Here is an 18,037-nt window from a genome sequence, read left to right on the forward strand (position 1 = left end):
ATACATTTGGGTAAATTTATAAATATAAAAGTATTTAGGTATAAATAAAATATATATATATATATATATATATATATATATATATATATATATATATAATCATTCGATTTTTTAGTTCGATTCGATTTTTAATTGAACCGAATCGAAACAAAACCATTCAGTTTTATAAAATATAAAATCAATCGATTTTTAATAATAAATCAAAACCTAATCCCCACCCCCATGCCTTAGCTTGTAATATGTATCATTTACCTACAAACTTATTTCACTTTTAGACTTTAGAGTAATGACATTTTCACTTTTAATCATCAATTTTATTTGTCTTACTTTTATTTCTTGACATTTAAAAATATTATACTTTTAGTCCAAAATAACCTTACTTTACGAAACTTTTGTCAAATCTTAATTTACTACAGAGTAAATACCAATTTTGGTCCTACGAGTATTAGTAAAATGACAGTTTTGGTTCACATGTTTAATTTCTATCAATTCTCATCCACGACTATTGTTTTAGTACCAATTTTCATCCATGACTATTGTTTTAGTGCTAAAATTCATCAGGTCAGTCACCCCTCTGTTTAAGACATGTCGAAATCTAAAATTTTAAGGGTAATTTCGTCTTTTTCAACTTAAGATCCCAATTTGAGCATGAATAAAGTGATTTAAGCCCTAAGATCGATCCAATTCACAGTTCTCATCCTCATCCTACCTTAATTTGAGGAGGCGAACTGTAAATTGTGATCGATCTTAGAGCTTAAATCCCTTTATTCATGCTCAAATTGGGATCTTAATTTGAAACGGATAAAAATACCCTTAATAATTCATATTTCGGCATGTCTTAAACGATAGGGTGACTAACGTGATAAATTTTGACACTAAAACAATAGTCTTGGATGAAAATTGGTAGAAATTAAACATGTGGATCAAAACTGTTGTTTTGCTAATACTTGTGGGATTAAAATTGGTATTTGCTCATTTACTATATTTAAAAAGTTTGATTTCGGATAAAAAAAAGTTTGATTAAAATTGGTATTTGCTCATGTGGATCAAAACTGTTGTTTTGCTTAAAGTGAAATGTTTGAAAAGTTAAGGCTAAAAGTTGAAAATAAAATATAAAAAATAAAAATATTAATATATTTTTTAAAAATTAAGAATAAAATAAACGTATCATATATAGATAGACGGATCGGATCTCATTATTATGAATTAATGAAAGGAAATCATATGAAATGATTAAAATATATTGAGAATCCATAAGTAATAAAGAGCCATGGAATTGGAGGGATTGAATGTAGGTTGGGTAACATTGGATCCTCAAGAAATTTGAAATTAAAAAACACAAAAGAAAAGAAAAGAAAATGTATTCTCCATGGCGGTGCGTTACGCCAACGGCTTATTAAATTGCTAGTGGTAGCCGGTAGGTTTGCGGCCATTGGTATGCATGGGTTTCTGTACTATACGTTGTCACTCTTGATGTTAAAGTCAAAGTAATCTCGAGTTCCCAACACTTTCATTATTTTTTTTTTTAAGTGTGTAATATTTGACGTTGACTATTAGTTTTTATATATATATATATATATATATATATATATATATATATATATATATATATATATATATATAGATTCAAATGTGTGCCATGTTCCCTTACGATCGTGCAGATTGTACTATTAAGTATGCATAAATACACCACAAAGTGAGAATCGTGGACTAATCTAAATTGTCTATCTAGATGATTAATGGATTGAAAATAAAGGGAAAAAGAGCATGATCAATTTCGAAGATTTTATATTTATGAAATGACGGTAACTTTTTTTTTTCCTTATTTTTCTTTATTTTTCAACGATTAGATAAGATGATTAAATCCACTAGATCGATGCCTAGTATTTGTCTACACTTCACACTGAAAGCCTTGTACTCATTAGAATCTAATATGATGGTGTAACTTGTTTAGGGTCGGGTAAATATGAAAGGCAACTCTATAATAGGTGAAATAATATGGTTGAGAGGTTAAATAAATGTCCGATCACATGAGGTCAGGAAGATTAATAGAGGTGGTTGGTGTGATTGAGAAAGTAATTAAAGACCCGACCATATGAGTTCGGGAGGCTCCGAGTAGAGTGATGTAGATTATGAGCCCAAAAGTCCCCACAAAGGTGCAATAAATGTCCTATATATATAGAGGGAAGAGGGTACACATGCTGGGTGTTCGGTATGCCCTTCACGTGTCCTAAAGAGGTCGAGCGGTGAAGCTATGCTTGCCAAGTGTCCTTAGAGGTTTGACACGTGGTGGGACACTTGGAGACCGGGACTTCTACTAATCAATGGGACCGGAAGATCTACTAATCAATGAGATCGGGAGGTCTACTAATTAATGAGATTGGAGGTCTATTAGTACATGAGACCGGGAAGTAGGTTGTGCTCAATAAGTACACTATGGTCGGGAAGTGCATTATGGACTTATGGTGGACAAATACACTATTGAGATCGGGAAATGAAATAGCGGGCTCCGTAGGCCAAGTGGGTTGCCCTATAACCCTATATATATGCTTGGATCAAATAAAACATTGCTCGTAAGAGAGAATTAGGAAGCCATCAGAGTCGTCGATCTAAGAAGATCTAATGGCTTTAAAGCTGAGAGACATTGAAACAATACGGTGATATTTTTGTAAATAACTTAAACTTTATGTGCAACCAGTAACACAGTAAATAACTCAAACTTTATGTATAAGTCACAACATATACATACGTTCATGGTTCATTTTCTAACAAACATGTTAGAAAATCTTGTTCATTTTTTAATAAACATGTTAAAATAATAGTCATATTCTAGCAAGTAAGTTAGGAAATTTGGATCAAATGATTTTTCAATTCTAGCTCATTTTCTATGCCTAAGCTCGAGCTCGCACCAAGAACCGATAAACAATATGTGCATAGCCAATAAAAGTATAGTTCACCGTCTTATGACATATTTTTATTTTCTTACGTGTTGACACTAACAATTTGGTATGTAAGACACTCATACACTCTCAAGTATTGGTAGGAAGGGCTCCTACTATACCTTTCCACAACTTGTAATGAGTCTTATCAAACTTCTTGCACGGTATCTTACTTAAAAGGTAATTGCTTGTCAAATAGTCTCACTTATCAAACATTTTGGGCTAAGCCCGAACTTATCAAACACCATATTTATCATATCTTTCAATGTCAATTTTTACATTTTGCAACACTATTAGATTGATGTGCATAAGGTGTCGTATACTTGTGTACGATGCCAACGCTTACATAGAAATCACCCATAATTATTTCGTATTCACTATCCCGTTCACTTCTAACCCTTTTAATCTTTCAATTAAGTTGGTTTTCATTTCAATTTTATAAATAATGAATTTTTCAATAGTTTTATCTTTGCTCTTAAGTAAATACACTTAGCAATAACATGTGGTATCATCGGTAAAAGTAATAAAAGGGGTGGGGGTGGATTAGTTATGGTTCTTTTAAAATTTTTGTTGTGTTTTACTTTTTTAATATAATGAAGATTTGGGTTTGGGTGTGATTGTGTCGGTAGAGTACATATGTGCTGTGGGTAAAGTTTTATGGTGCAAATATAGAGGCAACCTATCTTTGTCATGACAGGATTTGTTTGATGTAATTGTTCGACCTAATCTCTTGTTTTGTATGGATATTTTAGCACAAGAATAATTTTTCTTGAGTGAGACAAAGTGTAATCTCCAAGAACAGGAAAAAGATAAGAGTAATTTAAGCATGGGTGTTAGTTGTACTTGACTTTGCAAATTTTCATCACATCATTAGTATGGTCAGAAAATGTGATATTAGCATGTTACCCTGGGCTTTCGTCGTCTGGTTTGATGTTATGAGTGAATGTTATGAGTGAAGACAAGTGTGACAGCACGGGCTTAACTCATTAATTCAGTAGGCAATATTTATATTTAGGAGAAGAGATCAAGGTTCAAAACTTTACAGCAAAAATTATGCCCAAGCGAGTAGATCCCAGTGATATCATTCCCAATCGTTATGCTGTGAACACGTGCTCACCTTGCACGGTGCACACAAATCTATATCCATAATTTCTATATTGTATACCCATAATTCTTAGACTCTTGGTGAGGTAAAATTTATACTTTAAATTCATAATTTCTAACCACGAATCTATATCCATAATTTCTATACTGTACATCCATAATTTCAATACTGTATATCCATAATTTCGAAACTCTCGGTGAGCTAAAATTTATACTCGAGATTCATAATTTTAGCTCACTGAGAGTCTAGAAAATTATGGATCTATAATATAAAAACTATGGATCTACAATATAGAAATTATGGATATAGATTCGCGGGCACCATATGCATAGTAAACACGTGCTCATAGCATAATTTGCCTATCATTCCTCAGCCAATCAACCCATCTTTAATTTGGATTTCTCATGCATATAATACATTATTTTTATGTATAGGGATTAGGGTACATTATTCATTATGTATATAGTCATTATTTTTATACGAAATGTTCATTATTTGCATGTGTACAAAATAATATGAAAACATCTTGATGATTTAGTGTGTATACGGTTTATTATTTGAACATGTACAAACTGATTCATTATTTGTAGAACATAGTTGAACTTATTCGGCACACCCCCTCTTTACTTAGAAATATGCTATTTAGTAAATTTAGATTCACTATTTGTATGCATAAAGTTCACTATTCATATAAATGTGTTCTGATGCATGGTCCACACAATGGACTACAGTAAAATTTGCCACTAATCAGCTATCAAAATGTGTATACATAATACATATATAGTAATATAGTATAACTGTATAAGCCTAATCCATTGATAATGGCAAATCAAGCTGGACAAATTTGTGCAAGAAACAGCTTCTCTTTTGCCAGAGAAACCTAATCCAACCACAATTCTTAGGGATTCAGAAATTCAAACTGGATTCATTATCATACCAAGTGAAGTGTTTATTACACGAAATAATAATAATAATCCCGTTTGTAGAGAGGGAGGGATAATACCTAAAGGTTCATTCGAAGTTATAATGCTTGTCAACCTCTTCAGATACATCCCAAGTGCAGCTCATGCCCTTTGGGAACTCGACCAAGTCGCCCGCCCCAATTTCAACAGCTTCATTTGATCCGTCTGGGTACACTTTCACCTTCCCCTTCAGCAAATAGCACGTCTCCTTGGAAGAGTATGTCCACGGGAATTTGCTCGGAGGGCATCCCCACCTATACATACGTATAACTTAGTGCTCCAACTACACAAAGGCTCTGTTTGACATACCTAGCTTATAAGCTAGTTTAAAGATCAAAGCTTAAAAGCTAGTCGCTACAAGCTTATTTTCAAACTATATTTAAAGTATGGTTTCAAAATAAGCTATTATTTTAACAAAAATTATAGCTTATTTGTAGCTTAATAAGATATAAGCTCTACCAAACATAGCCAAAATGCATTATTGGGCTCACAAAACTTTCCTTCCTAACCTTGAGTAACAATAAAATGAGATAGACGGCACAACTTCAAAATAAAAATGCATCACCAAGAGTTATTGATTGGGAAATTCATATTGTATCTAAACAAATGAGTAATCATGCAAATCATACATGCTAGCTCTGGCCTCACTATGCTAAAGTTCATCCGCAACATTTCACAGTTCACACGTTAAACACTTAAACCTAGCTAGTTCGGGCAAGAATCTAACATGCAGGCAAACAGAGAATTTTCATCACAAAGGTTTTCTCTAGAGCTTTTATTGACAGTCCAAGCATAACTTATAGTTTTATGAAGAATTAAATGGTTTACGGTAACATCAAACCTAAATTACATTGAATGGAAATTTTGAAGTAGTCACTTGACAAGATATTAATAGTTGAGGTCATACATTTTCTTGAGAAATAATGTTCTAAAAGATCATACTGTGAATTACAAAATGAAAAAACGCAAACCCAAAAAATGTGCAGTTGACAAAGAAGCTCTCTTGGTGTTCTGGATTTTCAAGTTACAGACTTTAAAAACTAGTCCTTGCATACACCTTGCCATGACTTATTCTTGAGATGGAACCGAACTGCCCCATGATTAGCTCAAATTAAAACATACACAAATTCTAAATATACTCATTCATACCGAGGAATCAACACCAAATCAGATCCACTTCCACAATACATTATTGTCCAGACAAAAGGTTGCATTCAATGCAATCATTTATTTCATTAATATCAACTATCAATCAAAACAAGTAGAATAAGGTTATGTTTGGTAAAGCTTATTTTAGAACTTATAGCGTATTTTAAACTACAAATAAACCATAAGTTCTGTTCGGTAAAACATGGAGAGCTTAAAATACGGAGTAATAGTTTATTTTCAGAAAAGCTAGTAGCTACTAACTTTTAAGCTTTCAACTTTAAGTTGGCTTATAAGCTAGATATGACAAACAGAGCCTAAATAGCAAGAAAAAATTAGTTAAACTCCCGCCTAGACAGGCAGCCTAGGCCTAGAACGGCGATTCTGCCGAATTTCTAGGTGCAATTTTTGCAACACTAATAAATAGTACTTCATATGTCCTATTTCACTTGTCATATTTACTATTCACTATTCATTGGTCAAACCACTCTTTCTTTTTTGTTTATTTTCTTTTAATATTTTTTACTTGTTTATAAATTTGATTTTTTTGTGTGTTTAATAGTAACTTTTAATGTAATAATTTCTAAATATATAAATTTTGTTTGCTAATAGCAAATTTAATATTATGAAAATTTTAATTAAAAATAACTTCAGTCAATCATCTTAAACTAATCAGAGACATAAAATGAGAGAGGAGTATAATTATGAGGTCTGGTTAGCAGACAAAACAATGCTCAAGTAATGAAGAGGTTATGGTGGGCGGCTAAAATGTGATGTTGTAAAGGAATCTGATTGTGCATACATTTTCTTAATCTGTTGTGGGCTTGCCTGAGGAAATTAAACAGATTTTGCAAGAACTTTATATACTCATTCACTGTGAATTAACCTAGCCACACAAGATTAAAGAAGGAATTGAAAAGCGGGAGTGTGAGATGGAGTTACTTGGGCCAAGATCTGACTCCCAACTCAGAGAGTTTGGACTCGGGAGGGTCGGTGATGATCTTGATTCCGCCTTTCTCAGTGGCCATCACGCCGCCGTGAGGTTCCGTCGAAGCTCTTATCACGATTCGGAGTGCTCTTTTGGTTTTGGTTTGGGATTTCACTGAAGTAAAAGAGATAGAGTTGCGGCCCACCACTTTATACCTATTCTTCACTTTGGGTCTGTTATTAGAAATACTGTTAGGGTTAGCAGTGAAGCACCCACTTACAACAGTGGCCATGGCTTTTTGATTCACACAATTCTCCAATTCTGCATACAAAATACTATAATGCAACCATTCACCCTTAGCCCTTTGCCATCCACTCATCCCTTATCATTTTCTTCTCCAATTTTCCTTTTCCTCTATGCCTCTATCTCATTTAACACTCTTTTTTCTTTATAAAATTTTGGAATAAGGGTCAAATAAGACGCACATATTAATCCAATTAGATTATTGAACCTAAAAAAGCAACAATTAGATCCTTAAACTAACTATTTTCTTACAATTAGTCTAATTTGTAAATTTTCTAAGTTGCTAGCAAGTCACCTTTAATTTATTTTTTTTTAATTTAAAATATATTTTTTAAAATATTTATTATTTAAAATTTTTTAAAAAATCTTTCCTGCTGGAGACGAAGAAGTTATCTTCGCCTCCGACTAGAGACGAAGAGACTCTTCGTCTCCGACTAGAGATGAAGAGACTCTTTATACATAATGCCACATTTGAAAATAAAGTCAAAAAAAATAATTCATAGTAAGATTTAAAAAAAAAAAAAAATACAACATCCATTATCTTCTCACTTCAACATGATGCAATCTGAATTCTGTCAAATTTGACTCTAGGAAGAAGTTAGCTCATAACTCTTTAACATGATACATTATTTACCATATCTATCATTCGTGCAAAACTATCAATCCTTATACCATGGACCAGGGTTTACATAGCACTGTGGACCCTAGTGCATGTGTATGTCTTATGTTTTAAGTTTTTTTTTGTGTTTTGCGTTATGCAATTTTGTACCTAAAACAAATTAGTAATTGTGTCTTATGTTATAAATTGATGTGTCTTGTGTTGTGAAATTCTATCTATGAACACAAATTATATACCTAAATTAGATTAGAAAATAAGTAAATATAACATGTGTATGTGACTTATAGAATATATTAAATATGACAAAATAAAACAACCAATCCGTTGTAGTCTAGTTGGTTAGGATACTCGGCTCTCACCCGAGAGACCCGGGTTCGATTCCCGGCAACGGAAGCTTTTGTTGTTGCTTTTATTTTTCACGGCGAAGGAAAAAACAGAACATTGTGGAAGTAGCAAAAAAGTATGGGGTGAGAGAGGCTCGAACTCTCGACCTCAGGATCACTCAGAAGCTATGAGACCTACGCGCTAGCCAACTGCGCCACCACCCCATGTTGGTGCATAACTTTTAAAGAAGACTATTATATATATGTTTTGTTATTTGTGTATTTTAGTATTTAAAGAAAAGCGTTGATACTAAGCACAGTTCCGGCGCTGAGTATTTGTGAACAACACAGAAGAATCTTCTGGGAGCTTCTCACTTTAGTGATTGCAGTTTTCTGGCATCCGCTTCAGTAGTATTCGACCCGGCTCCATCTTCAGTCTTCACCCTCAGGCCTTAGGTTCGTAGTTGGTGACTCCGTCTATAAATCTTTAATTTGTTCAATTGTTTGCCTAAAATTTTGAGTTTTGAACTTTTTTTTGTTTTAATGTTGAAAGGTTGAGTTACGAACTTATTCAGCAAATTTTATTATGTTTTTGCTCTAATTTTCCTAATTATTTTTGCCAATGTTGCCCTAATTACTTGGATCTGGTATCTGTCTGTAATTGAATATCCAGTGTTTAGCTCTCTAAAGGAATTAGTATATTGAAAAAATCATGTGCTCTATAATTCAGATAAGTATTAGCTTCCGGGAGTAGAAAAATCTTGTTTTCGAATGAGTTTCCATGTGTCTGGTTACAGGGTTAAATAAAAAACTTGGTATTTGAAAATTGAAATAAATAAATAAGACCTTTACATATTTTTTAAGAAAACTGGGAATGGGATGGTGCCACCATTCTGAGGTATTCATGAGACAGTCACATTAGTCTAGATTAACATTAGCCTATAGTGAAATTATAGAGTAGAAAGCGAAATTGTGAAGTGCATCCGCTGGCTATTTTGAATTGTATAGCAGAACTGGAATCTATACTAAATGCCTGCAATTAAGTTCGATCATTGAAATCTTTTAATAATGTAAAACACATGCTTGTTTAGGAATGAGAATGGCAGTTGGTGTTCCTTTGCAAGGTTGATCAGTTCAAAAGAGTAAAAGAGAAAAAGGAATGAGATTCTCAATTCAAAACATTAGCAGCTACCTGCGATATTGGTGATTAGAAGATAAAAGATAACATTTTAACAGCTATCTGCAATAAGGCTTATTATATTCTAACCACAGAAATAAAGATATATAAACAATCACTTAGTATCAAACATAGTGTTGTAGTGTTTTAAAGATTAGAGACTGGGTAGTGTTTTATTAAGAATACATCATAAATCTTGTATTGTAATTTATAATGTATTTTGTATTTGAACAATCTGATCTTATTCATATTTGATATTTTTGAATTCATCGCTTCATCGCCCCCACTCAAAGGAAATTCAGGCTCCGTCCCTGATTGTTCTCTTCTTCCGGCTAAATGGCTGTAGATATGTACTCGGAGCGGCCACTCTTTGGTGGCGCCATCGCTTCTACGTTCCCTGTCCGCTTCCAGGTCTGTGCCTACCTGTCATTAATTTCACCTGCTTGCCTTTAATTTTTGTTCAAGTATTGATATTTAAAAGCTGTAATTTGTTTATACTTCAATTCGAATTTCAGGACGTCAGTAATGTGCGCCAAGTTCCCGATCATCAGGTCTGTTGGTTTTAAATTTAAAGCACCGGTTAATTGTTAGTGTTTCTATACTGATTTTGGATTGTTACTGTAATATGATCTGAATTTTGGTTGTCCTGAATGATAGGAGGTGTTTGTGGACCCTGCGCGGGATGAGAGTTTGATTTTCGAGCTCCTCGAATTGAAACAGGATGTGGCGGATAACGGAAGTGCCACCTGGTTTCTTCAGGACCTTGCGAATGAGCAAGACGCTGAGGGAACCATGGTAATTCTCAATTTTGTGTTTACAGGTTTTCTTATGGTTGAGTTGTGTTCTATGCTGCAGTTTTCACAACTAACTTTTGAATTCATGTGATAATCAATTGAGCTACTGCTTAGTTTTTGTTGCTATGAATTGTTGAGCAAATGCATGCCATATTTTTGTAGTAGGCAAATAAAGAATACACTAAAAGCTGGCTTTTTGAACTTTGATGACTTGTTGAACTAAGAGAGTTCTGATGTCTGGACTTTGAATGCAAATACAAGTGATAGATGACTACTATTGTGGGGTAGTGAAGTGTCACGTGTCTGGCCAATGGTCCATGGTCATTGCTGAAAGATGCAGATCCATTTCCAGGGGGTGTTGGGGGGCATAGGAAATCCTGTTCTGTTCACTCAAGGAAATAAATAGTGTAGAGAATTTAAGACAGGGATTTGGAGAGTTGGAAAAATGGAACTCTCTTAATCTCTACTCTCTTTCAGAATCCTAGAAGTTTGCTTGATGGAACTTAAACATTTAGTTGAAATATGTGCTAGAGAAGTACTCAGGGTAGGCAACTTTGATGGTCTCTAGAATGTAGATATTCATGCATTTATGTGAAATTATTTGGTGAGCTGGGAAGCTATTTGTTTTAAGATCAAAATAACTCGACAAATTTCTGAGTGAGGTTGAGTTCTATGAAGTTGACTATTCTACAAAAAATGGTTATGCATTCCATTGATGATATAGCTTTTTAGTGTGACAAACTGCTTTTGTTTTATTTCTATTAGTACCTTGCATGGTATCCCTTCGTTCTTTGATATTCCTTACAGAAAACAATCTAAGCTGTGTGACCCAATTTCATGAATTTCTACTGTATTTTATTTTGCTTTTGTCTACTTAAATTGTTTAATTTTAAACTTTTAGTTCTCATTAACTTCATGTTTTAATTAGGTATTACAAGATATTCACATCTTCTTTTACTTGCATGTGCAGTTAATCGAGCAGTCAGGAGTGGTTGAGGCTCCTGGGCTGTCCTTCCAGACCTTGCCTGCCATCATTACTACTGCTGTTGGTCAAATGGTATGTATTTCTTATTTGCATGTAAGGAAAATGGGGAAAGGATGCAGATATTTCAAATTGTGTATGCGTCTTTTTTCTAATTCTTTGTTTATTTTTTTAGTATGTCTCTGCATGAAGTCATGAACAATGTATCCCTGGCTATTAAAATTATGTGTGATAGCCCATTAGCTATTGCAATTGCCAAAAAGCTGGTTTATAACAATAGGACAAAGCATGTCGAGGTTGATAGGAATGCTAGGCACTTTATCAGTGAGAAAATAGAAGGCAATGTGATTTCCCTAAACTATGTACCCTCTCGACAGCAAGCAACAGATATCCAACTTCATTGAACTAAGTTCTATACTTTGTTTAATAAACATATATTGCCTAGTTTGTGGGGGAGTGTAGGAAATGAAACTAGTCAATTAGAGGAGCTGTTAATTTCCTATAATTACTGTGTGTATTTTAGGAGTTAATGTCCTAGAATCTTGACTGATTTCTTAGGTAAAATATTTTGTATAGTTGATTATGATTCCATACCATAAATCCTCTCAAATATCTTAGCAATAATGTTAATTCTCAGGCCATATCTAAGGGAAGGCAAGGGAGGGAGGCACAAAACTTGGTCAAGGTGAGTTTGTTAATTTTTCATGATGGTGCAATGAGTGAACTGCAAAATGACATCGAAATATTTGTCATACAGGTCTATTTGGCAAATGTGCGTCTCAAGGAAGTGACTACAGATATTCTGATCACTGCATATGAGCCTATTGTGATAAAGTAAGGAAGTTCCCTTTACTGCCTGGTTACTTTCTTCATCTGCAACCTGGGTTTAATCTATCCCTTCGTAGATGCCCTGCTTGCAAATGTTTGTTTGACTTGCTCTAATCTTTTGGATTGTAGCTCGTTGAGTGAAAGTGCAAGCTCAGTCGGAGCTGGTGTAGCTGTTCCTGCTGCGCAAGCTGGATGTATGCCAATGGCCGAGGTTTTTAAACTTGCTGTTTCCACCTTCAAAGTGAACGATTGGAGATTTTTTGGTGCTGCTTGAGGTTGAATGCTCAGAAGATTCATTTCCAGTGGTGAGGTCTTGCATCTTTCATAAAACCAATGTTGTAGAGTAAATTTTTTTTTTTTTTTTTTTTTTTTTTGGGTTAATATCAGGTTAATTTTTGGTTGTGATAGAAAGTTGCAAGGGCTCAAATATTGAGTCTAGTTCTATCAAATATTAAGCTTTACATTTTCAACATTCTTTTTCTCCCTCAAGCTTTTTGATCAAATATATACTTTCCTTACCTGCAAATAGACAGAAACTAATTGGGACAGATTGAATTCTCTGCTTTACCCATATATATCCACTGGGACATCATTTTCATGAAAACTCCAAAGGGCAATATGAAAGCTGCCGAGGAAATTATTGATGATTAATCTGATGTGAAATTTCACGAGAGACCCACTGTGGGTATGTGTGATCTGAAATAGGAAGATGAAAAGCACTTGTGATAGTGTAATCTGTCAAATAATTCAGATGACAGCGGTTTTGTCCCGGTCTTTTTTAGCCAGTTTTGCTTTACAATTTGAAGCACTGCAGCTGCAGGTGGGATGTGCATTTGTGATAAAAGTGGATTTTCCGGCCGCTCCTCGCCGTGCAACGCCATTCAACTTATTGTGAGTTATTGATTTGTTGAAATTAAGTTGGGGTTTTTGATGGGTGAAAGTTGAATATGAGTGCAAAAGATGAAATTGTGAGTGAGCTAAATTCATGGGGTGTTTGGTAGGATGGAATTGCAATTGCAGTCCTACCAAACTCTCTATGAAGTTGCAATTCCACGGAATTACAATTCACTCCAACCATGGAATTGCAATTCCACGGCTTAGTTATGGGAAAGAAGGGTACTACCAGGTTAAGTCACTTTCAGATACTCATTAAAGAATTGTTGGTTGCTGAGGTGAGTGAATTCTGAATTGACTTGTCAATGAGGCTAGAGCCACCTCAATGTCAGCTTCACTCCTCAACTCCTATATTTATTTATGAGTTTAAGATATAGTATCTGTTAGTGTTTAATTATATACTAGTTGATATAAAAATTAATCCTCTAATTCTTTAATCCGGCTCATATTGTAGATTCGGTCATTAAATTATTATTGTATTCACATATTCGATGGAAAATGTTATCTTGAACATATTTGAACTTAATTATAGTTTGATGCTTCGAGCACTCCCAATAGTTGTAGATTTTGAGGAGTTTTTGCAGGTGTGACTAGGAAGGAGGAGACGACAGGGAAGAGAAAAAGAAGAAAAATGCACAAAACTAATATGAAATAATAATAATAATAATAATAATAATAATAATAATAATAATAATAATAATAAAAAGCTTCATTAACGTGCTTAGTTGGGCGTTGTGGTGCACTTTACGCCAACCAGACTCTGTTACAATGTAGTATCTATTCATAACTATTTTCTCAACCTACTAAAACACAGAGAGTCAATATATTCCCATATGGAAGAGCAACTTGGTGTCACTAGATTCGTTAGATGAAAGGAGAAAAAATATGTGAAATGTGGATAGAGTAATAATTCAAATATTGAATCTATAATATGGGTATAATAAAACACTAAAATTTTCATTTTTCTAAAAAGAAATTATTATTTTTAGTAATAAATAATGGATAAAAATATATTATTTAATTTATGGATGGATGGATGGATTTGAGAGGTGAAAATTATATCATTTAAACTTAAAAAATAATAATAATCTCGCAATGACCTATTTGGATAGTTTGAGCGCAGACAGGCAAAACAGCCGACTTTAGCTGACTTTTGAGGCTGTTAGTGCGGTGAAATTGACAAAAAGTTGAATTAGTTTGGCTTGAATGTCGGTAATCCAACGTCTACTCCGTTAAGTGTTAATCCAACGTGTGCTTTGCATTGTAGCAAAGCCAAAGAACTATTTGCAATCGATATATCGTGCACCAGGGCACACATTGACCCGCCTCTTAAAATGATGTTGTTTTGGTGTATTGTCTAAAAAAATTCTTTGTTTTGAATACACATAAACTCATAACAGAATATAAAGAAACTCATAACTAAATACACATAATCTACATTATACACAATACACAGAAACTCTTAACTGAATACATAGAAATTTTTAACTGAATACACAGAAACTCATAATACAATACAGAGAAACGTTTAACTGAATACACATAATGGGGTTTTGGCCACTTGGACGGACGTAGTGACGTCAACAATTGAAACGCGCACGTTTTGTGCCTGGGCGCACATTGCTATGTGCACCGTGGTGCACGATATAAATTGTCAATTATTTGTTATATAAAAATACCATGTGGACATTTTTCATGATGAAAAATAACCTATTATTGGGGAAAATGACACTTTTTCCCCCTGAGTTATATACTTATAGCAATTTTCCCCCCTCAATTATTCAAGTGGCTGTTTTTCCCCCTAAAATGTTAAATGGACATATTTACCCTTAAAATAAATATTTTATTTATTTTTCTTCTTCAACAAATTATGACCATAATTTGGTTCAAACCAAATAAACACTATAGCAACCAAACCGAAATATTTCAATTACAATTTAGAATCGAAACTCGATATTTAGAGTTTATTAAAATTCCGGAACGGACGGTTCATGTTCCGAACTGAAAAAATAAAATACATTTATTGTTGAATTTAGACTATTTTTAAAATAAAAATAAAATTTTAAAATAAAAACGGTTCAAAATCGCGAATCGGGTCCAGAACCGCCGGTTCACGGTTCAGGATCCAATTTTTTTGATTCATAATTTTAATAAATTGAAATTCAAATATTGGGTTCTAGATCTGAATCATAACCGGAAACTTTTAATTCGATTGCTATAGTGTCCGATTCAGTTCGAAACGAATCGTGGTCATCCCTACGTATACGCAATAATTTGTTGGAGAATACAATAAATAAAATGTTTATTTTAAGGGTATAAATGTCAATTTAATATATTAGGGGGAAAAACCACCACTTTTAGAATAATTGAAGGGGCTAATGTGCTTACCTAAATAATTGAGGGGGGGAAAGTGCTATAAGTATATAACTCAGGGGGAAAAAGTGTCATTTTCCCCCTATTATTGTTTGTCATATCAAGAAGTAAAAGTGAGTAGAATTTGAGAGTGCATATAGTAGAACTCTTTATTATAGGTTTGGTCGGGTTCTAACCCATGCGTCAAGCAAAAAATATCTCTCCTATGTCTGCACGGGCTAAGCTCACTGGTTCAGTAGACAGTATTTGGGAGAAGAGACCAAGATTCGAACCTTAATTGGCAGCGGCATGACAGTGTGGAGATTGCCCAAAGTTGACAGATCCCTTGTACGTACCGGCAGTTGACTTGCTAAATTATTGAGTCACCATGATCTACATCCCCCAGATACTTTGTCAAGTCGGAGTGTGGGGACCCTTGAGATTAGAGATTTCAACCTTTTAGAAAAAGAATATCTCTCCTATGTCCCAATTATTGTCCCGTTGATTAATCAGTAATCACTTCACAAGTATAAGAATAATGCCCCACAATTTCAATCTCTATTATTCATCAATATCCACTTTTTGCTATTATACTTGCTTCTTCTGAGATTTCTTCAAATGTTTATAGAAAATTTTAATTTTTCTAATTATGAAGTATATGAATGATCATGGGGTTTTGTCTCGGCAAAGAGTGGACTTCTTAACAATATTCAATATCTGAATTTGGTAGAAATTCTGGCATGCAAGGAGGCAGTCTCTGGATTGCAAGAGTAGGGTATAGGCAATTCAATGCCATTCTAGAATTTGATTGCTTAACTATCTATTTGGGAGTAGATAATAAAATTGATGATTCCTCTCATATTGGGGTAATTTTGAAGGGTGGTATATCTTTAATTCAGTCCATTGATGATAATATTTTTATTCGTCACATTAGAAGGTCGGCAAATCTGGTGGCTCATACTCTAACTAAAGCCTCAGACTCCTAGTTTGGTTCGATGATTTGAAACTTCTTCTCCCCCCTTTTGTATTTCTAATTTGGTGCATTCTACATAATAATATTTCTTTTTTTTTCCTAATACAATTAAACTCATCAACATTGTATTTTGGTGCAATGAAATTCAAAAACTGGCTAGTGACCACAGGTCACTAGGGTTCCAGTCAACATTACGGTCAACTCTGATGATATTTCTGGGTAATAAAGTGATCGGCAATTGTAGAATGGTCGCTGGTGAATCAACAGAGGGTTGCCTTCTCATTGGAGAAGGTGACCCCAAGTGGTGCCTTCTCCCCGGGATAGGCGACTATCTGGGTCGTCTTCTCACCGGAGAAGACGACCCAATAATGATCGCCTTCTCAGTGAGAAGGCAGCCCACATGTTACCTTCTCCTTTGTTGATTCACCGGTAACAAATGTTCCAAGTATAGTAGTCATAAAGATGATGAATGTAAAAGAATTCAATTGAAAATGGGTTCAATTTTTTCGAACAGAAATTAACCAATCAAAATTTGTATATTTAATAATTGATAGTATATTACAAGAATTGTATTCCAAATTAAATAAAAATAAAATATCACCCTATATATGTACAATGAATTGTTTGGGAATAAATAATTTATTAGGTGCATTATATTATGCAAATTATTGTAGATGTGTTTCAATTCATCAAGTTGATAAACAAAGGAAATTTGATAAATATCTTTGGAGACAAATGCATGATGCGACGTGGGCGAATACAAACAACACTGATTTTCGGGAAATTGAACGTTGCTTATCCCATGATATATGATGATATATCTAAGATTAGATTTGTCAAATAATTGAGAAATGATTGTTCATTCTCAACTATTTTATGTCAATATTAATTAAACCACATTAATTACCAAACAGTTGGCAACCACTTTTAGACTACAAGTCAAAGCCCCTTTGAAAAGTAGCATTCATCTTGAATTTTCTATACGTACACATATACATATACACATTCTCAGTCCGTTTGGTTCGCGAAAAATATTTACGGATAAAATTAAAATTTTATATAAAAAAATTATCAGAAAGATTAATTACATTATTTGATTGGTGAAAAAAAAATATTGAAAATATTGATTCTATTGTTTGGCTGAGTTTGGAATTGTAAGAATTGATAAGTATAAAGACCAATATACTCCTACATAATCATAACAACAAGGGTAACTATGAAAGTTCCAGAGGGCAAAATTGTCCTACTAAATTTTCATGAAAAACAAAATATTAAGCGGGAGTAGTGGGCATTTTTTCCTCATTATATTCTTGAGGAAGACATTTTCCCGTAGAAAGAGTTCTCCATGAACCAATTGGAGGAAAATCTATTAGTTTTAGAAATATAATTTGAGACTTTTTTTTATTTTTATTTTTTTTAGGGAAACTCGTAGCCACTACCTAATGATGTGTACTAGGTAAACTCCACCTTGTGATCTTAACAGACAAAAGACCACAAGAAGATAAAGCAACCTAGGTTGTCTATATATAGCTGGCCAACTCAAATTAAGAAGGCTGAGATTCAAATTAAACCCATGAACTTGTGGTTACGAGTAATTGTATGCTTGGTTATTTTGACTGGGGTTATCCATAAGGAAGTTTGGTGTCTTAATTGAATAGATTGTGAGGTTTAATTGTACGTTGAACATGATTAGAATGGTAGTTGAAAGCCAC

General features: G+C 33.8%; 2 protein-coding genes and 2 non-coding genes across 4 annotated transcripts; 2 read left to right on the forward strand and 2 right to left on the reverse strand.

Annotated features, from left to right (window-relative positions):
- Positions 1–4,947: 4,947 nt before the first annotated feature.
- Positions 4,948–7,481, reverse strand: LOC109161059. Its single transcript, XM_019309370.1, has 2 exons — positions 7,095–7,481; positions 4,948–5,260 (listed from the first exon to the last, which is right to left on the reverse strand). Exons 1-2 carry the CDS (start codon positions 7,457–7,459, stop codon positions 5,056–5,058), a joined length of 570 nt encoding a protein of 189 aa, XP_019164915.1. The 5' UTR covers positions 7,460–7,481; the 3' UTR covers positions 4,948–5,055.
- Positions 7,482–8,322: 841 nt separating this feature from the next.
- TRNAE-CUC lies at positions 8,323–8,395 on the forward strand. The gene has a single exon. It is a non-coding gene; the product is annotated as a tRNA-Glu (tRNA).
- Positions 8,396–8,465: 70 nt separating this feature from the next.
- Positions 8,466–8,550, reverse strand: TRNAM-CAU. Its single transcript is given in 2 exon segments — positions 8,466–8,501; positions 8,513–8,550. It is a non-coding gene; the product is annotated as a tRNA-Met (tRNA).
- Positions 8,551–8,674: 124 nt separating this feature from the next.
- Positions 8,675–12,632, forward strand: LOC109161058 (ran guanine nucleotide release factor-like). The gene is made up of 8 exons (XM_019309369.1): positions 8,675–8,781; positions 9,796–9,913; positions 10,018–10,053; positions 10,160–10,297; positions 11,267–11,353; positions 11,916–11,963; positions 12,036–12,112; positions 12,236–12,632. Exons 2-8 carry the CDS (start codon positions 9,839–9,841, stop codon positions 12,378–12,380), a joined length of 606 nt encoding a protein of 201 aa, XP_019164914.1. The 5' UTR covers positions 8,675–8,781; positions 9,796–9,838; the 3' UTR covers positions 12,381–12,632.
- Positions 12,633–18,037: the final 5,405 nt, after the last annotated feature.

The sequence above is a fragment of the Ipomoea nil genome, unplaced genomic scaffold (assembly GCF_001879475.1).
Source record: "Ipomoea nil cultivar Tokyo-kokei standard unplaced genomic scaffold, Asagao_1.1 scaffold2921, whole genome shotgun sequence".
NCBI lineage: Eukaryota > Viridiplantae > Streptophyta > Magnoliopsida > Solanales > Convolvulaceae > Ipomoea > Ipomoea nil.